Below are 17726 nucleotides of genomic sequence, written 5' to 3' on the forward strand. Positions count from 1 at the left end.
TGCACTGTTGCTTTACATACTTGTCTATATTAAAATGCCTTGCATTGCCAATAATAAGACTTGACCTTGGCTATTTCCTAACTTTTCCATCTATATGAAACACACACACAAACACAAACAAATTAGGGGATGCTCTATATAAAGTGCAGATTTTGGACATCCTTCTCCCGCTTGGTCACTTCGACGCCCCCTCGCTGGTCATACCTCCCCCAATCATGAACATAAACCGACACCCTTGACTACCAGTGGCGGATCCAGGGGCGCACCGGGCGCCCCCTCCCTCCGTAGCTACAAACGACAGTTTTTTGACGGTAAAATGTCAAAATTTTCAAGCTCGCTCGCTTCGCTCGCTCGCATTTAATCGTTATGCAATTCTCCTGATGCTGCTGTCAGTAACTGCCAGCAGTTGCGCCCGGTGCGTCCCCTCCCCTTAATTTCCAAAGCGAAAAAATGTAGCTACAAACGGCAGTTTTGGGACTGTAAAATGTCAAAATTTTCAAGCTCGCTCGCTCGCATTTAATCGCTGTGCAATTCTCCTGATGTTGATGTAAGTAATTGCCAGCAGTTGCGCCCGGTGCGCCCCCTCCCCTTAATTTTCAAAGCGAAAAAAATATAGCTACAAACGGCAGTTTTGGGACTGTAAAATGTCAAAATTTTCAAGCTCGCTCGCATTTAATCGTTATGCAATTCTCCTGATGTTGCTGTCAGTAATTGCCAGCAGTTGTGCCCGGTGCGCCCAGGCCCTCTCTTTAATTTCCAAAGCGAAAAAATATAGCTAAAAACGGCAGTTTTGGGACTGTAAAATGTCAAAATTTTCAAGCTCGCTCGCTCGCATTTAATCGCTGTGCAATTCTCCTGATGTTGATGTAAGTAATTGCCAGCAGTTGCGCCCGGTGTGCCCCCTCCCCTTAATTTTCAAAGCGAAAAAAATATAGCTACAAACGGCAGTTTTGGGACTGTAAAATGTCAAAATTTTCAAGCTCGCTCGCTTCTCTCGCTCGCATTCAGTCGTTATGCAATTCTCCTGATGTTGCTGTCAGTAACTGCCAGCAGTTGTGCCCGGTGCGCCCAGGCCCTCTCTTTAATTTCCAAAGCGAAAAAATATAGCTAAAAACGGCAGTTTTGGGACTGTAAAATGTCAAAATTTTCAAGCTCGCTCGCTCGCATTTAATCGCTGTGCAATTCTCCTGATGTTGATGTAAGTAATTGCCAGCAGTTGCGCCCGGTGCGCCCCCTCCCCTTAATTTTCAAAGCGAAAAAAATATAGCTACAAACGGCAGTTTTGGGACTGTAAAATGTCAAAATTTTCAAGCTCACTCGCATTTAATCGTTATGCAATTCTCTTGATGTTGCTGTCAGTAATTGCCAGCAGTTGTGCCCGGTGCGCCCAGGCCCTCTCTTTAATTTCCAAAGCGAAAAAATATAGCTAAAAACGGCAGTTTTGGGACTGTAAAATGTCAAATTTTTCAAGCTCGCTCGCTTCGCTCGCTCGCATTTAATCGCTACACAATTCTCCTGATGTTGCTGTCAGTAATTGCCAGCAGTTGCACCCGGTGCGCCCCCTCCCCTTAATTTTCAAAGCGAAAAAATATAGCTACAAACGGCAGTTTTGGGACTGTAAAATGTCAAAATTTTCAAGCTCGCTCGCTTCGCTCGCTCGCATTTAATCGCTATGCAATTCTCCTGATGTTGCTGTCAGTAACTGCCAGCAGTTGCGCCCGATGCGCCCCTCCCCTTAATTTCCAAAGCGAAAAAATATACCTAAAAACGGCAGTTTTGGGAACATAAAATGTCAAAATTTTCAAGCTCGCTCGCATTTAACCGTTATATGCCATTTTCCTGATATTACTGCCAGTAATTGCCAGCAGTTGCACCCGGTGCACCCCCCCCCCCCCTGAATTTCCAAAGCGAAAAAATATAGCTACAAACGGCAGTTTGGGGACTGTAAAATGTCAAAATTTTCAAGCTCTCTCGCTCCGCTCGCTCGCATTTAATTGTTACGTTATGCAATTCTGATGTTGCTGCCATGAGGTGCCCCCCCAATGTCTTGACCCACGGTACGCCACTGAGGGCTACCATACATTTATCAACATGCATCATACACAGCAACAACTCACAGAAACTTTATAATACAAATTGTAATGACATGATATTGCATGCCTGAATCTCATCATTACAACATAGTACTATATACCCAAAAATATTCAGTAATTGATTGCTTCTCAGTGGATCTACAATACATATTTGAATACCAAAGAATGAAATACAATGTACAGTTATATGAAGTCATCCCTCCTCTTGCCCCTTGAACAAATCACTGGTTCAAGACATGTTTTACATATCACTACTCTCATGTATCTGAGTTGAATTAAGAAGCTGGAAAGACAGTACTGTATACGCCATATATCTGACGAGTCTAATTTTTGCAAATGGCATATACAGTGGTTCATACTATGAGCAGTCACGCTTGTACTGAAGTACTATCACATGTAAAATGAACAGCAACAAAATTACCTTGTCAGAGTGTTATTTCTGGTTCAACGATTGTCCACAAATATGGCTATGATTATAGAAGCATGTACAATTTTATATGTGCTTGGCAAAATGTATTACTGTAGGTAATAAAATAAATTTCTATTTATTCAAGGCACTATTGTGTATCATGCACAGCAAACTACTCTATCATTCACCTCTTTACATTTTACATGGCAGATACAATGTGATGACCATTACAAACTTTATATGAAAAACATTTAACTTTATTAAGGCAATCAAGGTGTTATTTCTTTAGGTCATAATCATAGAAAATGGTGTGAATATAAAAGGTATTACAGAAAGTAAAGTTTGTTCACTTGCCACTATCAATACTACTGTTTCATATACATAAACTGCCACAGCATTCACATGATACATTACAAGTGTACATGCTAATTGACATAAATGCAATTGTCAGAATATGCAAAATATTTCTAATGTCATCAGTCACTTCTAAAGGAGAATGCAACCCACTGCTTATGCAAGGCTGTACACTGGCACTGGTTTGACAGTCCCTGACCAATAAAAATCACTGTCAGACCAGTAACTTTTTCGGGAATGCACCATTGAACAAATGGAAAAACTGGGTACCTACTGGTCCAACCTGTGTTGGACCAGTAGAAAAAAAATTGGTTAGTGTGCAGCCCTGGGCCTAAAAATGCTAGTCTTTGGTACATAGACTTTGACTAATAACAGGGTCAGAGTTCAAATTATCTATCTGAAGTGAATCTCAATAGAAGATCAGACCAAAAATGAAGCTTGTGTTTTAGGCACACTCATGAGAATCACTGTCACAAACAACATGCCCTCTCACCCTGTTGATATATTAAGGCATGAAACACTTTTTTCTTGTAACAAATGACAAAAAACAAAGTATCCCCCCCTCCTCCCCCCCCCCCCCATCAAAAACAAATAAACCCACTAACACACACATACACAAACAAACACAAAATGCTATGGTGTCCATCTTCCCTTCCTTTCTCCCCACAACAATTAGATATCTACATCACGAACAACTGATATAGATACAGTGGACTCCCATTATAACAAAGTCCTCGGGACCGGCAGTTTTTTTTTTTTCATTATACATATAACATTTCATTATAACCGAACAAATAAACAATAAAAAACAAAGAGCGGATAATGTTGTGGCCTGAACTTTTACTTCATTGTAATTGGAATTTTATCATTTATAACTGTGTTTGTTAAATGGGAGTACACTGTACCACAGTTAACAACAATGTCCAATCATGGACCTTGGTCCAGTCAATGATGATATGTCCTATACAGGTGGCAATTCTTTGATCATCTGTTGCACAGTAAAGATGACTTTTACTAAGATTTTCAAAGAAACTGGGATGTATCAAAAATAGCTTGACATCATGTCATGGAAGGGGTCCTCTGTTTTTTCTGCCCTTTTGGGAAAGAGAAATGTCAGATCACAGTGAAACTCTTCCTAGTAACACACTTAAAGAAAAATACACACACACATGAACATATGCACAAAAATAAACAATTCCTCAGAGGTCCTGGTTTGGAATTGGATTTAGGACTTGGCCTCTTCCTTGCGTTCCCTGGGTAATGTCCTCTTGAGGTCCGTACTGTAGAATAGGCTCAGCTTCTCCATTGACTTATTTAGGCTCCCTTTTGATTCTTTGCCTGTGAGAGGCAAGATTGGTAGGATAGCAAAAAGTCATGTCTATAAAGAATTTGTATTGTAATTTTATTCCTTAATGGTTTTGCACTTTCCATTGACAAAAATAATGTTAGTTGCAGGGTAAAGAGATTTTGCCTCTGCAATGAAATATCTCAAAGCAGAGGTATGCTACTGTATTCCCAAGTGCTTTGGCCTTGGGATTAGGAGAAAACAAGACATATATGTGGCAGAGCCCCCAAGGGAAATTACATGTCTATGCTAGCAGCCTGCTATCTTCATAAAATCAATTGCATATCCTCATGATACCCAGTACAGATGAACAGAAAACAATAAAGAAAATAGACAGTATTGCAAAATTTTTAGCAGAAAAGGGAACATAAAATATGACAATCATTACCATATAATTGTGCTGAACTAAAATGAACACTCACCTGAGGATTTCTTGCCATTGGACCTCTTCTCCCTGTAGTATCCTGTGTTAATTTTTCGAGTTTCATCAACATCGCCGGCAGAGCGGGTACATCTGTGAAAGCATTTTGGCCGAACAGGGAGCTTGGGTGGGTTCCTCCACACACTTGGATCTGCCTCATATTGGCGCTTTCTGGTGCCCACCAGGTATTTGTAGTATCTCTCCACTTCCTCTCTGGTGTGGAATCCTATCAGTATGTGGCACAAAAAGAGAAAATATACAGTATGACAGCATGGTCAATTTTGTCCAGTTTATTACCAAATTATATGCAAATCACATAAAAAGTGAAGAAATTTTGTCAGATCAACTGCAATAATTATTGTTCTCAAATAGACACTACAAAAAGGTCACATATCTAGTGAATTTGGTGTTTGCATTGCAACTCAACACTCTATAAATAAAGTCAAACCTCTCTCTACCATTCTCCCCACCCCTTCTGTAGCTTGTCACCTGTCTCGACCTGGTGATTAAGGATCTGCCTGTATCTCTTCTGCTGTAGTGACTTCATGTTGCCCACGCTGTAGACACTAGCCGTGTGCCACAGATACTCCCTCTGGCCTGGGTCCAAGTCGGGATGGTGAAGCTTCTCACTGTCATCAAAGGCTTGTGGCAGGCTAAGTGGTCGCCGTAAAGGCTTTCGGTAGACTGAAATGGGGCGGTGATATTCATAGTAGCCAGGTGCATCGTGGGAAACACGGCAGGTGACATGGGAAGGGTAGGCCCACTCCTGTGAGGAGGTTTCTGAGGATGCATCAGATGTGTCTACTGAGCCTGGTGTATAATGGTAGTGTGTGTGGAGAATGATGGAAGTCAAGTACAACAATTAATCACCACTCTTCTATTCACTATGTGAAAGTTTTCATCACTCACAATATCTATGCTGCCATGTACAAGATGACAAATGATTGGCAACAGAAAACAATTCTATAACTGAGGTAATTATCTTATTTCTGTACCAACATTGCTTCCAGCTTATACACTGTACAAGATATTTGCAGTCAATCTACAACTGAAAAATCAAAGGGATGGTATAGTTTTGGTTGAGATGGGGATACACGTTTTAATTTTTTGTGAGACAATTAAAAACTACCTACACGAAATATTAAAGAACATACAATTCTAAGAGGAATAAAGGGTTTATATGATGAAAATCCATTTTGAAACTGCTGATATCCAAAGACAAAGCAAGATAAAATGGTCATAACGGAAGGTGGGACCCAACCTTTTAAATTTAGGCCTAAATTGAAACCTTTCAATATTTTGTCATAGTGGCGCTCTGCATGTGAACAAACTAATAAGAGGCCTGCAAAAAGCATGGATAAAAATGGCTCGGTGGTTTGGGGAAAGTGCAACAAAACAGACCTTGTCAAACTACAACAAACTCAGAACAGATATGCAAGACTGGTTCTAAATGCAGATTACTCATCTACCAAAGAAACTCTATTGAATAGACTTGGGTGGCAAAGTGTCGACAGTAGAATTAACTTTCAGTAATGTATTTTGGTTTTCAAGACACTTAATGATTTATATAGCACCGTACTACCTGAATGATCATGCCACAGAATGTCCTATTATGTCACCCATCATTCTACTCTAAATCCACTGTTTATTCCGAAGTCCAACACCGAATTTAAAAAATCATATTCTTTCATACCACCCAGTATTTACAACAAACTCCCACCCCATATTCGAACGGCAACAACACTCATCTCTTTCAAGACCCAAATACAATCAATTAACTTCTCAGTGCAGATTTAATGCAAATTCTGGTTTATTCTTCTATAATTTTGTGCACCGACTGAAGCCACAACTGTGGTGTGTCACATTGATTACCCGTCTTGCTATGTAGTATCTTGTTGTTATGAGTTTAGTTTATATTGTTTGTTTTTCTTGTTTAGTTGTTTTTGTGTCTGACATAATTTTGGTTTTGTTGTAATATCTCTTTACATTGTGCAAATAATAAGTTCCAATCTGTATTATATATTTATGCTTAACAGGTCTCTTTTTTAAAGCAGGCCTTTTGGCTCTGAAAAGACTACCTTTTTTTGAATAAGACTGAATAAATTGCTATAATGATAAATGGCTAGACTATTCAATATTTTGTTGGCCATTTTATCATGATTATTATCAATTCATTGATATTAGTTATATTACTGGGTCTAATTATTAATGATCATTTCCATTATTATTAGACTGACTTAATGATTATATCCTAAATCATACCATTCACAAATAGACACACCTGTTACGGAATAGAGGAGAAGTGGGATTACTCAGCAAATTAATGGCTGAGGTCGATCCCAAACAACCCAAATAACGAAATATGAACAGAATCTCACGCGATATTATTTTAAACTAACACAAAGGTAGGTGAGTGGAGCTATAGTTTTTTATACAGCTTTACCCGGCAATGGTCGGACCTGCATACACACAAACAAACAAACAAAAATTATATGTATCTTACAAAATTTATCCGTAAAATACAAGAAAGAAATGGTGAAGTACAGTCAAGATGATTCCGTGGTAACTAAAATTCAATCATAAGTTCGGAAATCAATGCACACACACACACACAAAATAAAATAAAAAATGAGGATCGTACACCAAAGAAATTTTGCTACACGCAGGATGATGTCATATCCCAAGATGTCTTGATCACTGCATTTCCGGGCTTGCAATTTGGTACTGTAAAAGTGGAAATTTTCGCGGTGTTGAAATTTTCGCGCATTTCGCGCAACCAGAAACTAGCGCGAAAATAAAAACACGCGAATATTTTTGCTTGCCATACGTTCCTGTGCGTGATGTCTTGATTCCGCGGAATTAAAAACACGCGAAACTCTTCTGACCTGGCCTAGCGCGAAAAATTAGTCGCGCGAAAATATCCACTTTTACAGTACTGCATTTGGTCCAGCTTATATTTACACTGAGAAAAGGCCAGGCCAAGTCCAGCAGAGCCCAGGCTAAGACTACCTCCAGAGCTTGGCCATATGCGCAGTCATGTTTGGTACGGCGTTTGGCCTTTTTAGCGTTCACAGTGAAATTTAGGCTGGCCTCATTTTCACTGTAAGTGGGGTCTACTTACCTCGAAAAATATTAAAACCTGAACCCCCATCTCAACTAAAGCTATACCATCCCCAAAGATCTGTATACTCCTGACAGTCTTAATTTTTGGTCACAGTACTGATTTCAAACATTTCCAATTCTTAAACTCTTTTGTGCATGTGTGTGTGTGTGTGTGTGTGTGGGTGTTTGTTTGTGCGTGTCTTCATGAATTCACTATCACTTCAATGGATTTTTTTTTTTTTTAATGTACATAGACGTACACGTGTGTGTGTGTGTAATGCTTATTGACAGATTAACTAAGGACATCCTGTGGCTTCAAATTCCTGGTACAGGTACCTCTTCCAAGATGAATATGACAAACAAGGCAAGTGCCATAATGTGTCTCGCCCATTCGCGTACAAGAAATTGTACGCGAATGGGATATACCAGGTTAAAAAAAAAAGAGATATAACAGATAAAAAGAGATATAAAAGGGTAAAAATTTATGGCAAAAAAGAAACGTGCCATAAAAACTTAACATTTGGCCCTTAAAGTTTGTTGACCCCTGCCTATGACCTTTGACCTTGTGGTGACCATCCACTCCCCAAGGGACAGCTACCATCCAAGTTTAGTCACAAACGGACCTATGGATCAAAAGTTATGACCCATAATAGAAACGTGCCATAAAAACTTAACATTGGGCTCTAAAAGTTAGTTGACCCATGCTTGTGACCATTGACCTTGTGGTGGTGACCATCCACTCCCCAAGGGACATCTACCATCCAAGTTTGGTTACAAATGGAGATATGAATCAAAAGTTACGACCCATAATAGAAACGCGCCATAAAAACTTAACATTGGGCCCTAAAGTTCATTGACCACTGCCAGTGAGCCTTGACCTTGAGGTGACCTTCATATATGGTAAAATGTGAAACTTTGTATGACCCCTCTTCCCTCGAAGTTTGATTGCAATTGAAGCCCAGAGTAAAGAGTTATTGAAATTTTTGTAGCGTTACGGACAGACGACGGACGGACAGACGCCGCAGGCGATCCCTTAGTCTCCCCTCACTTCCGGTGGGCTCGACAAAAAAACCATGACTAAATAAATTCACTAATTGTTGCTTTCTGCCTCTTCTTGTATGGCACAAGGGGTCTGGTTCATATCATTCACTATCACAAGCCATCTGAGTTAACTACAAAGTTGATATCATTTGCTAATTTTCCAGAGTGTGAATAAAAAGGATGTCTTCACCAGGTTTGCACCCTGCTCATGTCAAGAAAGGGGATATCTTCAATGTGAAAGTTGTGATTCTCTTACACACACTGCCTCACCATCCTTTGACCTAATCAAGGGACGAAAATGTTTTTGTCTCTTGACATGATATTATGAAACATTTAACTCAGCTGGTCTTTCTAGGTATTGACCATTTTGTTTGTAAAGAAGATATACTGCTGACACAGCCAGCCTGTCATCCTACTGTTTCTTTATGCACCTTAAACTCTGAACATTAATATTGTTTGATCTGATTCAGAATTGTTTACCTGGCCTTGGTGAACTCTTCAGAGGCATTCTATGATGTTGCAGGCGTGAGGGGGCAGTCTGAGTCCTGAAATGATTTGGCTGATGGAATAGAAAATACAGAAGTGAAACATTCACGACATAAAATCAAGGCTACACAGTAATAAACTGGGCCATGTCATGCACTGGATTGACCCCGGCGCGGGGCGTTGTAACTAGTAAAGGTTTTGGGGTCGCTGGTGCGGTTAGCAATGGATGTGATATACACAATGGAGCGGCAAGCATAACTGGTATATCCTTATCTTAAGTTTTGGTTCGACTTGGTGTTTTCTTTCAGCTTATTTATCTAAAACAAACATGAAGACTACATAGCAGTTCAAACACTGATTTATTACATTTTGTATCATGTTTGGGGGTTTTTTTTCGCTTTCATGCTGCTCAAAGAAGATGATCATGGCAGCGGACCTCAGCGTGTACCCGTTGTAAAAAGCTGTATTCATGTAGCTTTCATTCACATGTACACAGGTATCCCCATCACACAAAGCAAATTAACGTAACACAATAAATAAGAAATGTGCCCCATGCTTTTTTCCGCTTGAAATTAAACATAAAATCCTAGAAAGATTTCAGCAATGAAGATAAAAAATGTCTTATTTTCATTTTATGGTTTCAAATACAGCTGTGATATTTATTTTCAGAAAGTCTTTCATGTGTGGAAGAGATATTATACTGGTAAATAAGATTGGGTAAAAATTTTGATGATTTTCTTCGCTAGGGTACATTACACAGCAAAAATGGCCTATTTTGGGGATACCTAATCTGTGACATGAACTTACAGCATGGAGGAAGAAGCCAGTTTGAGCACTTATTCAAATGACATGTATCATTTTCAGATTCAATTCCCTGCAAACAACATCAATATACTCTGTGTAAATCAGTGAATATCAAAAAATCTCGCTGTAAATGCTAAAAAGTGCCTGAAATGACTTCTTGCTAATAAATAGCTTCTTTCAGTGTGATGGTTATGTAAGTAAAACATGATCTATTGGTAGAAGTATGGTGGTGAAGTAAGCTCAATACCTATCTATTTAAAAAAAAAAAGTAGTAGACTTAAAAGCAAAATTTTACCTATCTCCAACTACGTGAATCTCACTTTTATATTTTCTTTGAGATTTAACCATCACTTTTCCCTCTCCAAACCCCCCCCCCCCCCCCCAAAAAAAAAATATATATATATATATAAAAAAAAAATAATAAAATAAAATAAAAAGACAGAAGCAGTGTACAGTTCAACCTCTCTTATCCGGCCTCCCTTTATCCGGATCTCTCTATCATACGGACGCAATCTCGCCGTGATTTTTTTTTTTTTTGCATGCCTTTTTTTTAATGATTACGGGAGGAAAGGGGGATTCCCAACTCCTTGAGAACTCCTACACAAACACACATGAATTACATATTACTTCCAACATTAACATACACCTATATTTTGGGGTCTGTTACTGAGTGTAACAATGAAAAGGTTGCAGTATACACATTACTACATGTGGTACTACAACGGGCTACATCAGTACATGTGTATGTATATGTACATGTATAAAGCATTGAGTCTCCCGTATCCGGCCAAATCCCTTATCCGGATGAGTCCCGGTCCCGACTTGTCCGGATACGAGAGGTTCAACTGTACTTGTTTTTCACAAAACTTCTCTGACTGGCAAGTGAAAAACCCCAGATACAGGCTTTAGTACTCATATTATATTCATATAATTCATATTATAAGCAATTGGAATTGCAAAGTACACTTAAAGATTTGTAATGATATTTATGTACCGGTATTATTTCACATGATTATATAGTTGTAATGCAACATTTTGTTTATATTTTCATGACTTGTGAATAATATGTTCGATATTGTTATACTTATCTTCCGTTATGGACAAGTGGAGAAATAAAACTTACTGAAACTGAACTGAAACATAGTCAGTGCTTACTGTACTCTTAGGCCTTCGTTGCAGTCTGTACTGAGAGGATGACACTGACTCTGCTGTAATGGATGAATCACTGACATCGTTCTCAGTAACACTGGCATTACCAAGGTCGCACTGACACCTTGAATTGCGATGTGCCCTGGAAGACTTTTGGTTCTCCACCGGTGTGCTTACAGTTGAAAAACACATCAGGAGAAATGTACAGACATCTTGCATTTATAAGGATATGAAATACACATTGTGAAAGGCTTTTCCATTTTAACGAACATGGGTATAACAAAATTCTTGTTACAACGAAATCAAAATTCAGGTCCCAAAATCATCAACTATATATGTCTATACACTATAGGCCTACTGTTCAGTTATAACAACATTTTGACATGATGAAAGAAACTCGCCGGTCCCAAGGATTTTGTTATAACAAGAGTACAATGTATTTACTTTTATGGAATGATGTAGCAACACACATTTCATGCATGGATAAAAGTCCCTTTCTCACTGAAATATTAAGAATTCAATAAAGTCTGTCAAGAAATGCAGCCTAAATGCCACACATGAGATATATCAAAAAATACCTTTGACCCTTTTGGTTATGGTTGTTGTTTAAAGACATGTCATTCAAGGTTGAATATTCACACATTTATCTTTGCGAATAATTTTGAATTCACATTCAAGCGGTACTTTTCAAGAAGAAATAATAATCATAATTCACAATCAAGCAATGGTACAAGAAGCAGTCTGCTTATACACAAGGTCGAGACAGAGAGAACACTGTGTAGAAAAAACAACAACAACAACAACAACAAAACAATATCTGGGCCCTGTTTCATAAAAGATGTTAGGATGGCAACTCTTGCTGGAATGACAACTTCCAATAGCAACAGCCAATTAGGAAGCTGCATTCTTGTCATTACCATGACAATTGTCATTCCAGCAAGAGTTGTTATCATATCAACTTTTTATGAAATGGGGCCCATGTCAATCCAGCTCAGTATGTCAAGCAAGCTCCTTGGTCGAGCAACCAGATTATACTTTAAGAGGCGAAACACTTGGAGCAGCATCACCAAAAACAATAAGGGGTCTGGACTCTAAGTTTCGCCATCATGCCCTTCCATACCAGTTTTGGAGGAAATAAACCTAGAAATGTGCATGGTAGAGTGCACACACAGAACTTTATGGTGGCTGCCTTTATTTTTCTTATATACCCGTAGTATAGCACTCACCTGGTTTCCCCATTTTCATCAGACATTGTAGAAGTCTGTGATGCTAGATAGATCCAGACGCAGACCTCATCACACTAGATCTAGTCCAAACAACTCCTAGTTTCTTTCCGAAGGCTTTTTGAGGGAAGTCTTTCCTGAATTAACGGACCGTCATTTTGGGTGTGATCTCTTCAGCAGATTTGATTTGCACTGCCCTGTAAACATAGTGTACAAACATGAACATTATAAAAAAATTTGTGAAATCACTTGAACAGGATTTTCTTTAATTTGGAACTTCAGCCTACCTTAAAATAACTCGAAACATTAAAGTAAAAATGTATAAGTCATTAATTCTCATTATATACCGTTATGTAAGGTTTTATAAATTTATATATATTGTAAATTCATATTTCACGCTCTCAGGTCATAGGAATTAGGATCAGGATATTTAGGCCTACACATGTTTGGAAATGGACTTGTGTGGAACATTATGCGAATGAATTGAAATTGTGAATTTAACTAGATGTATGGTTGGTTACTACCTGACTAGTAGGGTGTAGTACTACTCATTGACCATTCTTTTATTTAATACCTTGTATTTTAGAAAATATTCCTCAGTTTAACATTTTACTTTTTTTTTCTACATTTTCTACTTTTAATGAGAAAGGATTTATTCAACTGTACAAGTCTATTGTTAGACCGACATTAGAATATTGTTCATCAGTGTGGCATCCTCATTGGAAGAAGAATGTTGTAAAAGTAGAGAATGTACAGCGTCGAGCTATCAGAATGATACGTCCACTCAGACCTTTGAGTTATGAAGCAAGACTTAAACACTTGAAATTGCCTTCATTGGCATTTAGACGGCATAGAGCCAATATGATACAGATTTTTAAGATCGTGAATGAGATTGATGATATGAAGTTCTCAGATTTTTTTGAGTTCTCAGTTGGAGGAAGGACGCGTGGTCATAGCATACTGAAGAAACATGTAAAGTCCAAAGTGAGACCGTGCTCTCTCTCTCAAAGAGTTATTGGTGAGTGGAATAAGTTACTGTACCATCATTTGTAGTCGACAGCCCATCCGTGAATAGTTTCAAGTCTAACTTAGAGAGGTTCTGGAGTCAAGACAAGAACATAAATACTACCCCGACGGGATATTTCTTTGTCCATGTTATACTGCACAGCGCCTAACAAAAAGTTATTATATATATATTAATGTCGGCGTAATGACGACACCGAGGGGCAAATAAGTTAAGTCTGACTTTACGCCCACATCCAAGGTATGTTATCCAAGGTATAAAGGTAGATTCTAAATTTCTAACTCTTGTTGATCCTGAAGTTTTGAGAAGTTCTAACGTTAGAGTCTAACGCTAGCGTTTGACTTTTATACTTACCAACCGCAGCCAGTTCAATTCAGACTTCCTCATATAGATCTAGAGGCAGAGTTGATCTCTAACGTTACTCGTGTGTATAATAAATGTGAGGAGGAATTATGTGACGGTATAAACAGCGCATTGGCATGGTGGCAGCTGCTCATGTGCTGGAAGCCGGACCGGAGCTACTCCCCTTCTTAGCTGGGTATACTAGTACGTACCTGCGCCGCGCGGCCAGCCGTCCGTACCGTCGCCCCCGCCGTGGCGTGCCAGGCAATCAAGGGCCCGTGTGATACAGTACCTGCCAATTTTTTGCCCCTGCTGTACCCTCTCGTCTCCAAGCGACGCGACAGCCACCACTCGATCGTGTGCGTAGGTTGGGCTCCAGTCGTTTTTGTGTGTGTTTGTGTGTACCAGTACAGTGCATTTTGTTTTGTTTCGCTTTTGTTTTTTGTTTTTGCCTCGTGGTAGACCTACTAGAAAAGTGTTGTACACACTAGTGAGGTACAATTTCGTACGGTACTTGCAAAAATTATAAAAAATACATAAACCAGTTATTTCTTTGAATTTAGAATTGGGTTTTGCAATGAATTACCATGTCCCTGGGAACCCGGAATACCATGATATTAGACTTATAATTGCACACAACCCTGGCCTGTTGCTGTACAGCAAGCTAGAGTAGACATGATCTATGCCATATCCTCTTTGAGGATGGCATACAGTATAAATGTGTTAAGATAACATTTTCTGAATGTAGGCCCTAGTTATAACTCACTGAGAAGCATGCTGGTATACATGCATGAATCCGACATGGCAAAAAGTGTGATTGCAACCAATTGCAAAATAATTTAGACATTTCATCGACTGGCTGTCGTATGAGCTCCATTTGAGGTTACACCTGTAATTGATTTGTAAAACCTATACGAGTTAATAGAAATAGACTACCGGTGCACGGCGCTAAAAACAGTTCAAAGTTTTCTTTAACCATTATGTACCCAGACACTTCCAGTCCAGCTAGCTGTTCTCTTTCCATCAGCCTATAGATAGCTAATCAGCAAATGAAGCATACCTGGTACACTTACCGGTAGTAAGGATAATTAAAGTAGGGAGGAAAGGGATGATTCATTGGAACCATGGGCGAGTTCTGCTCTCATCTATCATTTCCAGTGTAGTACATGTATTTGTAATCCTTTCATATACCAGCTCTCAAAAACTCTGTTTACGGGTACATCACTCCACCAACTTCACAAATTCTCAAAATAATATATTTTCTGTCTCTCAACCTGTCCAGAAACTTTTACTGAGCAATTCCTTTGACATCAAATTGTATGATTCGATATTCATTTTTTGTTTATACACTGTACTTTGATTCAAAGTTGTACCAAGCTACTTATGCTTGTAACCAATTGATTGGCAATAAGTAGATGCACTGTCAAGATGAATATGACTATAGTTTGAATAAGATGACATCCAAGAGGTATGAATAGGCCCTTAGAAATGCACAACAAATGGATGACGCATGTTACTAGAGACTGTATATGCTTACACACAGACATCTATACCAGCATGTTTACTGCGGTGTTTACATGTGCATACATATACACGAGTCCAAGTAATACTAGTATCTTTTACTCAAACACAAAGTTTCCTCAAACATATTTAATCTGTTAAAAAGTTAAGGATCTTTAAGACTGTTAATATTGCATGTGCCAACATTGTATGCCCCTACAATTCACAAAGAAAAAATAGAAACAATTCTACAAACCTCAAACACACACACACACACACACAAACAAACAAACAAAGAAACTTGATTCTACTTAGAATACAATACATTCATTTGACTTGTTGCAGGAATATGTCATGGTTGAAATTATTCTGCATGTCTGATGAAGGAGTCATTTCAAGAACTCTTTTTAACATCCCATGGGGGAAAATGTTATTAGTTTTGAAAGGCCATTTGATTCTCTTCAAACTTACACCGATGGGTTTTGCATTTTTTTTCTACAAGCATATTTACTGAATCCACACTATTATATAGGGCCTACATGTTTGAGGAAACTTTTCTTCTAATAGTACAGCATATAGAACAGACATGAGAACACTGCAGAAATATCTGACAAATTGAACAATAGACACTTTTTATTGAATCACATTCCTTTACAGTGATTAATGGATAACTTCGTTTACAGATATATTATGCCTGATTTAAAGACTCACAGGCACAACTTCTGCAGTAGATGTCATTTACTCTATTTGATGGGAAATTAAAGCTTTTAAAAGAATCAAATTTGCTTTCTTCGTGATTGTTCGACACAATTTGGCATTTGTAGGCAATTTGTTGACTTACATTGGCAAGTGTTTAAAACAAGGAAAAAGTACTTTACAGGTGTGCTTATTCGACACCACAAATCACATTCATACCAATATGGTGTAACTAAAAACTGTACATTAAATTTTATTCACAAGCATTGCCTGTACATACATGTAGTACATTTTACATAGCAATGAATCGGAACAGGCTGTTCTATAGCTGTTGATAGGCGAGCACTGACACTAAAATGGACAAAACTTCAGAAAAGAAATACACAGTGTCAAAACACCTCTGACAAAAACCTACTGAACATAACTAAAGTCCTACACATATACTTGTGTATTAGTGTGTGTGTGTGGGAGGGAGACAGGGAGAGAAAGAAAGAGAATGGAAACATTGTCATATGCTACCAAAATAATTTCCATTCTTACAACATCCCCCAACCCACATGCACACACACTTCAAACACATGACATACACCCACACACAAATGTTTTGCCCCTTTACAGAACAAAATGATCTAAATTCTAAGATTGGTGACAAAATGAACAGTCTGTTAACACCTGTGTATAACACCTATTACAGGGCTGTAAGACCAATAATCATGCATTTCAGTTCAGGACACGTGTGGGCTTTTTAACCACAACCCTACAATAAACAAGGCAAGTGCCAAAATGTGTCTCGCCCATTCGCGAAGAAGAAATTAATATTTTTCTAACTCCCGGAAGTTCATTGACCCCTCCTATGACCTTTGACCTTGTGGTGACCTTCAACTCCCCAAGGGACATTTACCAGCCAAGTTTGGTAACAAACGGACATATGGATCAAAAGTTATGAGCCATAATCGAAATGCGCCGTAAAAACTTAACATTGGGCCCTAAAATTTTGTTGACCCCTGTTTGTGACCTTTGACCTTGTGATGAACTTCATCTCCCTCCGGGATATCTACCAGCCAAGTTTGGTAACAAACGGACATATGGATCAAAAGTTATGAGCCATAATCGAAACGCGCCGTAAAAACTTAACATTGGGCCCTAAAGTTCATTGACCCCTGCCTGTGACCTTCATGTTTGGTAACATGTGTAACTTTGAATAACCACTCTTCCCTCCAAATTTGATTGAAATTAAAGTCCTCAGTAGAGAGTTATTCAAGTTTTTGTAGCGTTACGGATGGATGACAGACGGACGATGGAAGAATGACAGACGGACGACAGATGGACGGACGGATACCGTAGGAGATCCCTTAGTCTCCCCGCACCTCTGGTGGGTCGACAAAAATAGGCAAGGCAAACCAGCTTGAAAAACTTCTGTCCAAACTAGACACATAATATGTTTATGGACAATTTAATGAAGAAAGGGCAGTTATGCATTGCACTGGGATACACAGTTCTGAAATAACATGAGCCTGTACTACAGTACACACAAAAAAAAAAAAAACAACCCCAAAAAACCCCAGAAACAAACCAAAACAAAACAGGGCATTCAGAGAAGGGAATTTTTAATCTGTCAGGATAAGGTATTTTCATTTTGCTATGCAATATCAAAACTGGTAGCCTGAAAATTTGTAGATAACCATGGCTTTCTAGCACTGCACAATGCATACTGGAAAAACAGAACTTTTTGTGAGC

At 38.7% G+C, this 17726-nt stretch overlaps 1 protein-coding gene across 4 annotated transcripts; it reads right to left on the bottom strand.

Moving 5' to 3' along the window:
* Positions 1-2074: 2074 nt before the first annotated feature.
* Positions 2075-14098, bottom strand: LOC140227103 (uncharacterized). Of its 4 annotated transcripts, none has more exons than XM_072307535.1 (7): positions 14006-14098; positions 12431-12624; positions 11211-11376; positions 9246-9324; positions 5112-5402; positions 4624-4848; positions 2075-4194 (listed from the first exon to the last, which is right to left on the bottom strand). In XM_072307535.1, exons 2-7 carry the CDS (start codon positions 12454-12456, stop codon positions 4082-4084), a joined length of 900 nt encoding a protein of 299 aa, XP_072163636.1. In that variant the 5' UTR covers positions 12457-12624; positions 14006-14098; the 3' UTR covers positions 2075-4081. The 4 variants fall into 4 exon arrangements, with proteins under 4 accessions (XP_072163636.1, XP_072163634.1, XP_072163635.1 ...); XM_072307533.1 differs by having other exon boundaries at positions 5112-5432; XM_072307534.1 differs by lacking the exon at positions 14006-14098 and adding an exon at positions 13806-13947 and having other exon boundaries at positions 5112-5432.
* Positions 14099-17726: the final 3628 nt, after the last annotated feature.

This window comes from Diadema setosum, chromosome 4 (genome assembly GCF_964275005.1).
Source record: "Diadema setosum chromosome 4, eeDiaSeto1, whole genome shotgun sequence".
Taxonomy (NCBI): Eukaryota; Metazoa; Echinodermata; class Echinoidea; order Diadematoida; family Diadematidae; genus Diadema; species Diadema setosum.

What these genes read in the sequence shown, in the direction of transcription:
- LOC140227103 (XM_072307532.1), bottom strand. Translation starts at nt 11,423, where the DNA reads ATGCAAGATGTCTGTACATTTCTCCTGATGTGTTTTTCAACTGTAAGC. An exon ending in GAAGAGTTCACCAAGGCCAG is followed by an intron (nt 5,433 to 9,245) that starts GTAAACAATTCT and finishes ATTATACACCAG; the next exon opens with GCTCAGTAGACACATCTGAT. An exon ending in TAATCACCAGGTCGAGACAG is followed by an intron (nt 4,849 to 5,111) that starts GTGACAAGCTAC and finishes ACATACTGATAG; the next exon opens with GATTCCACACCAGAGAGGAA.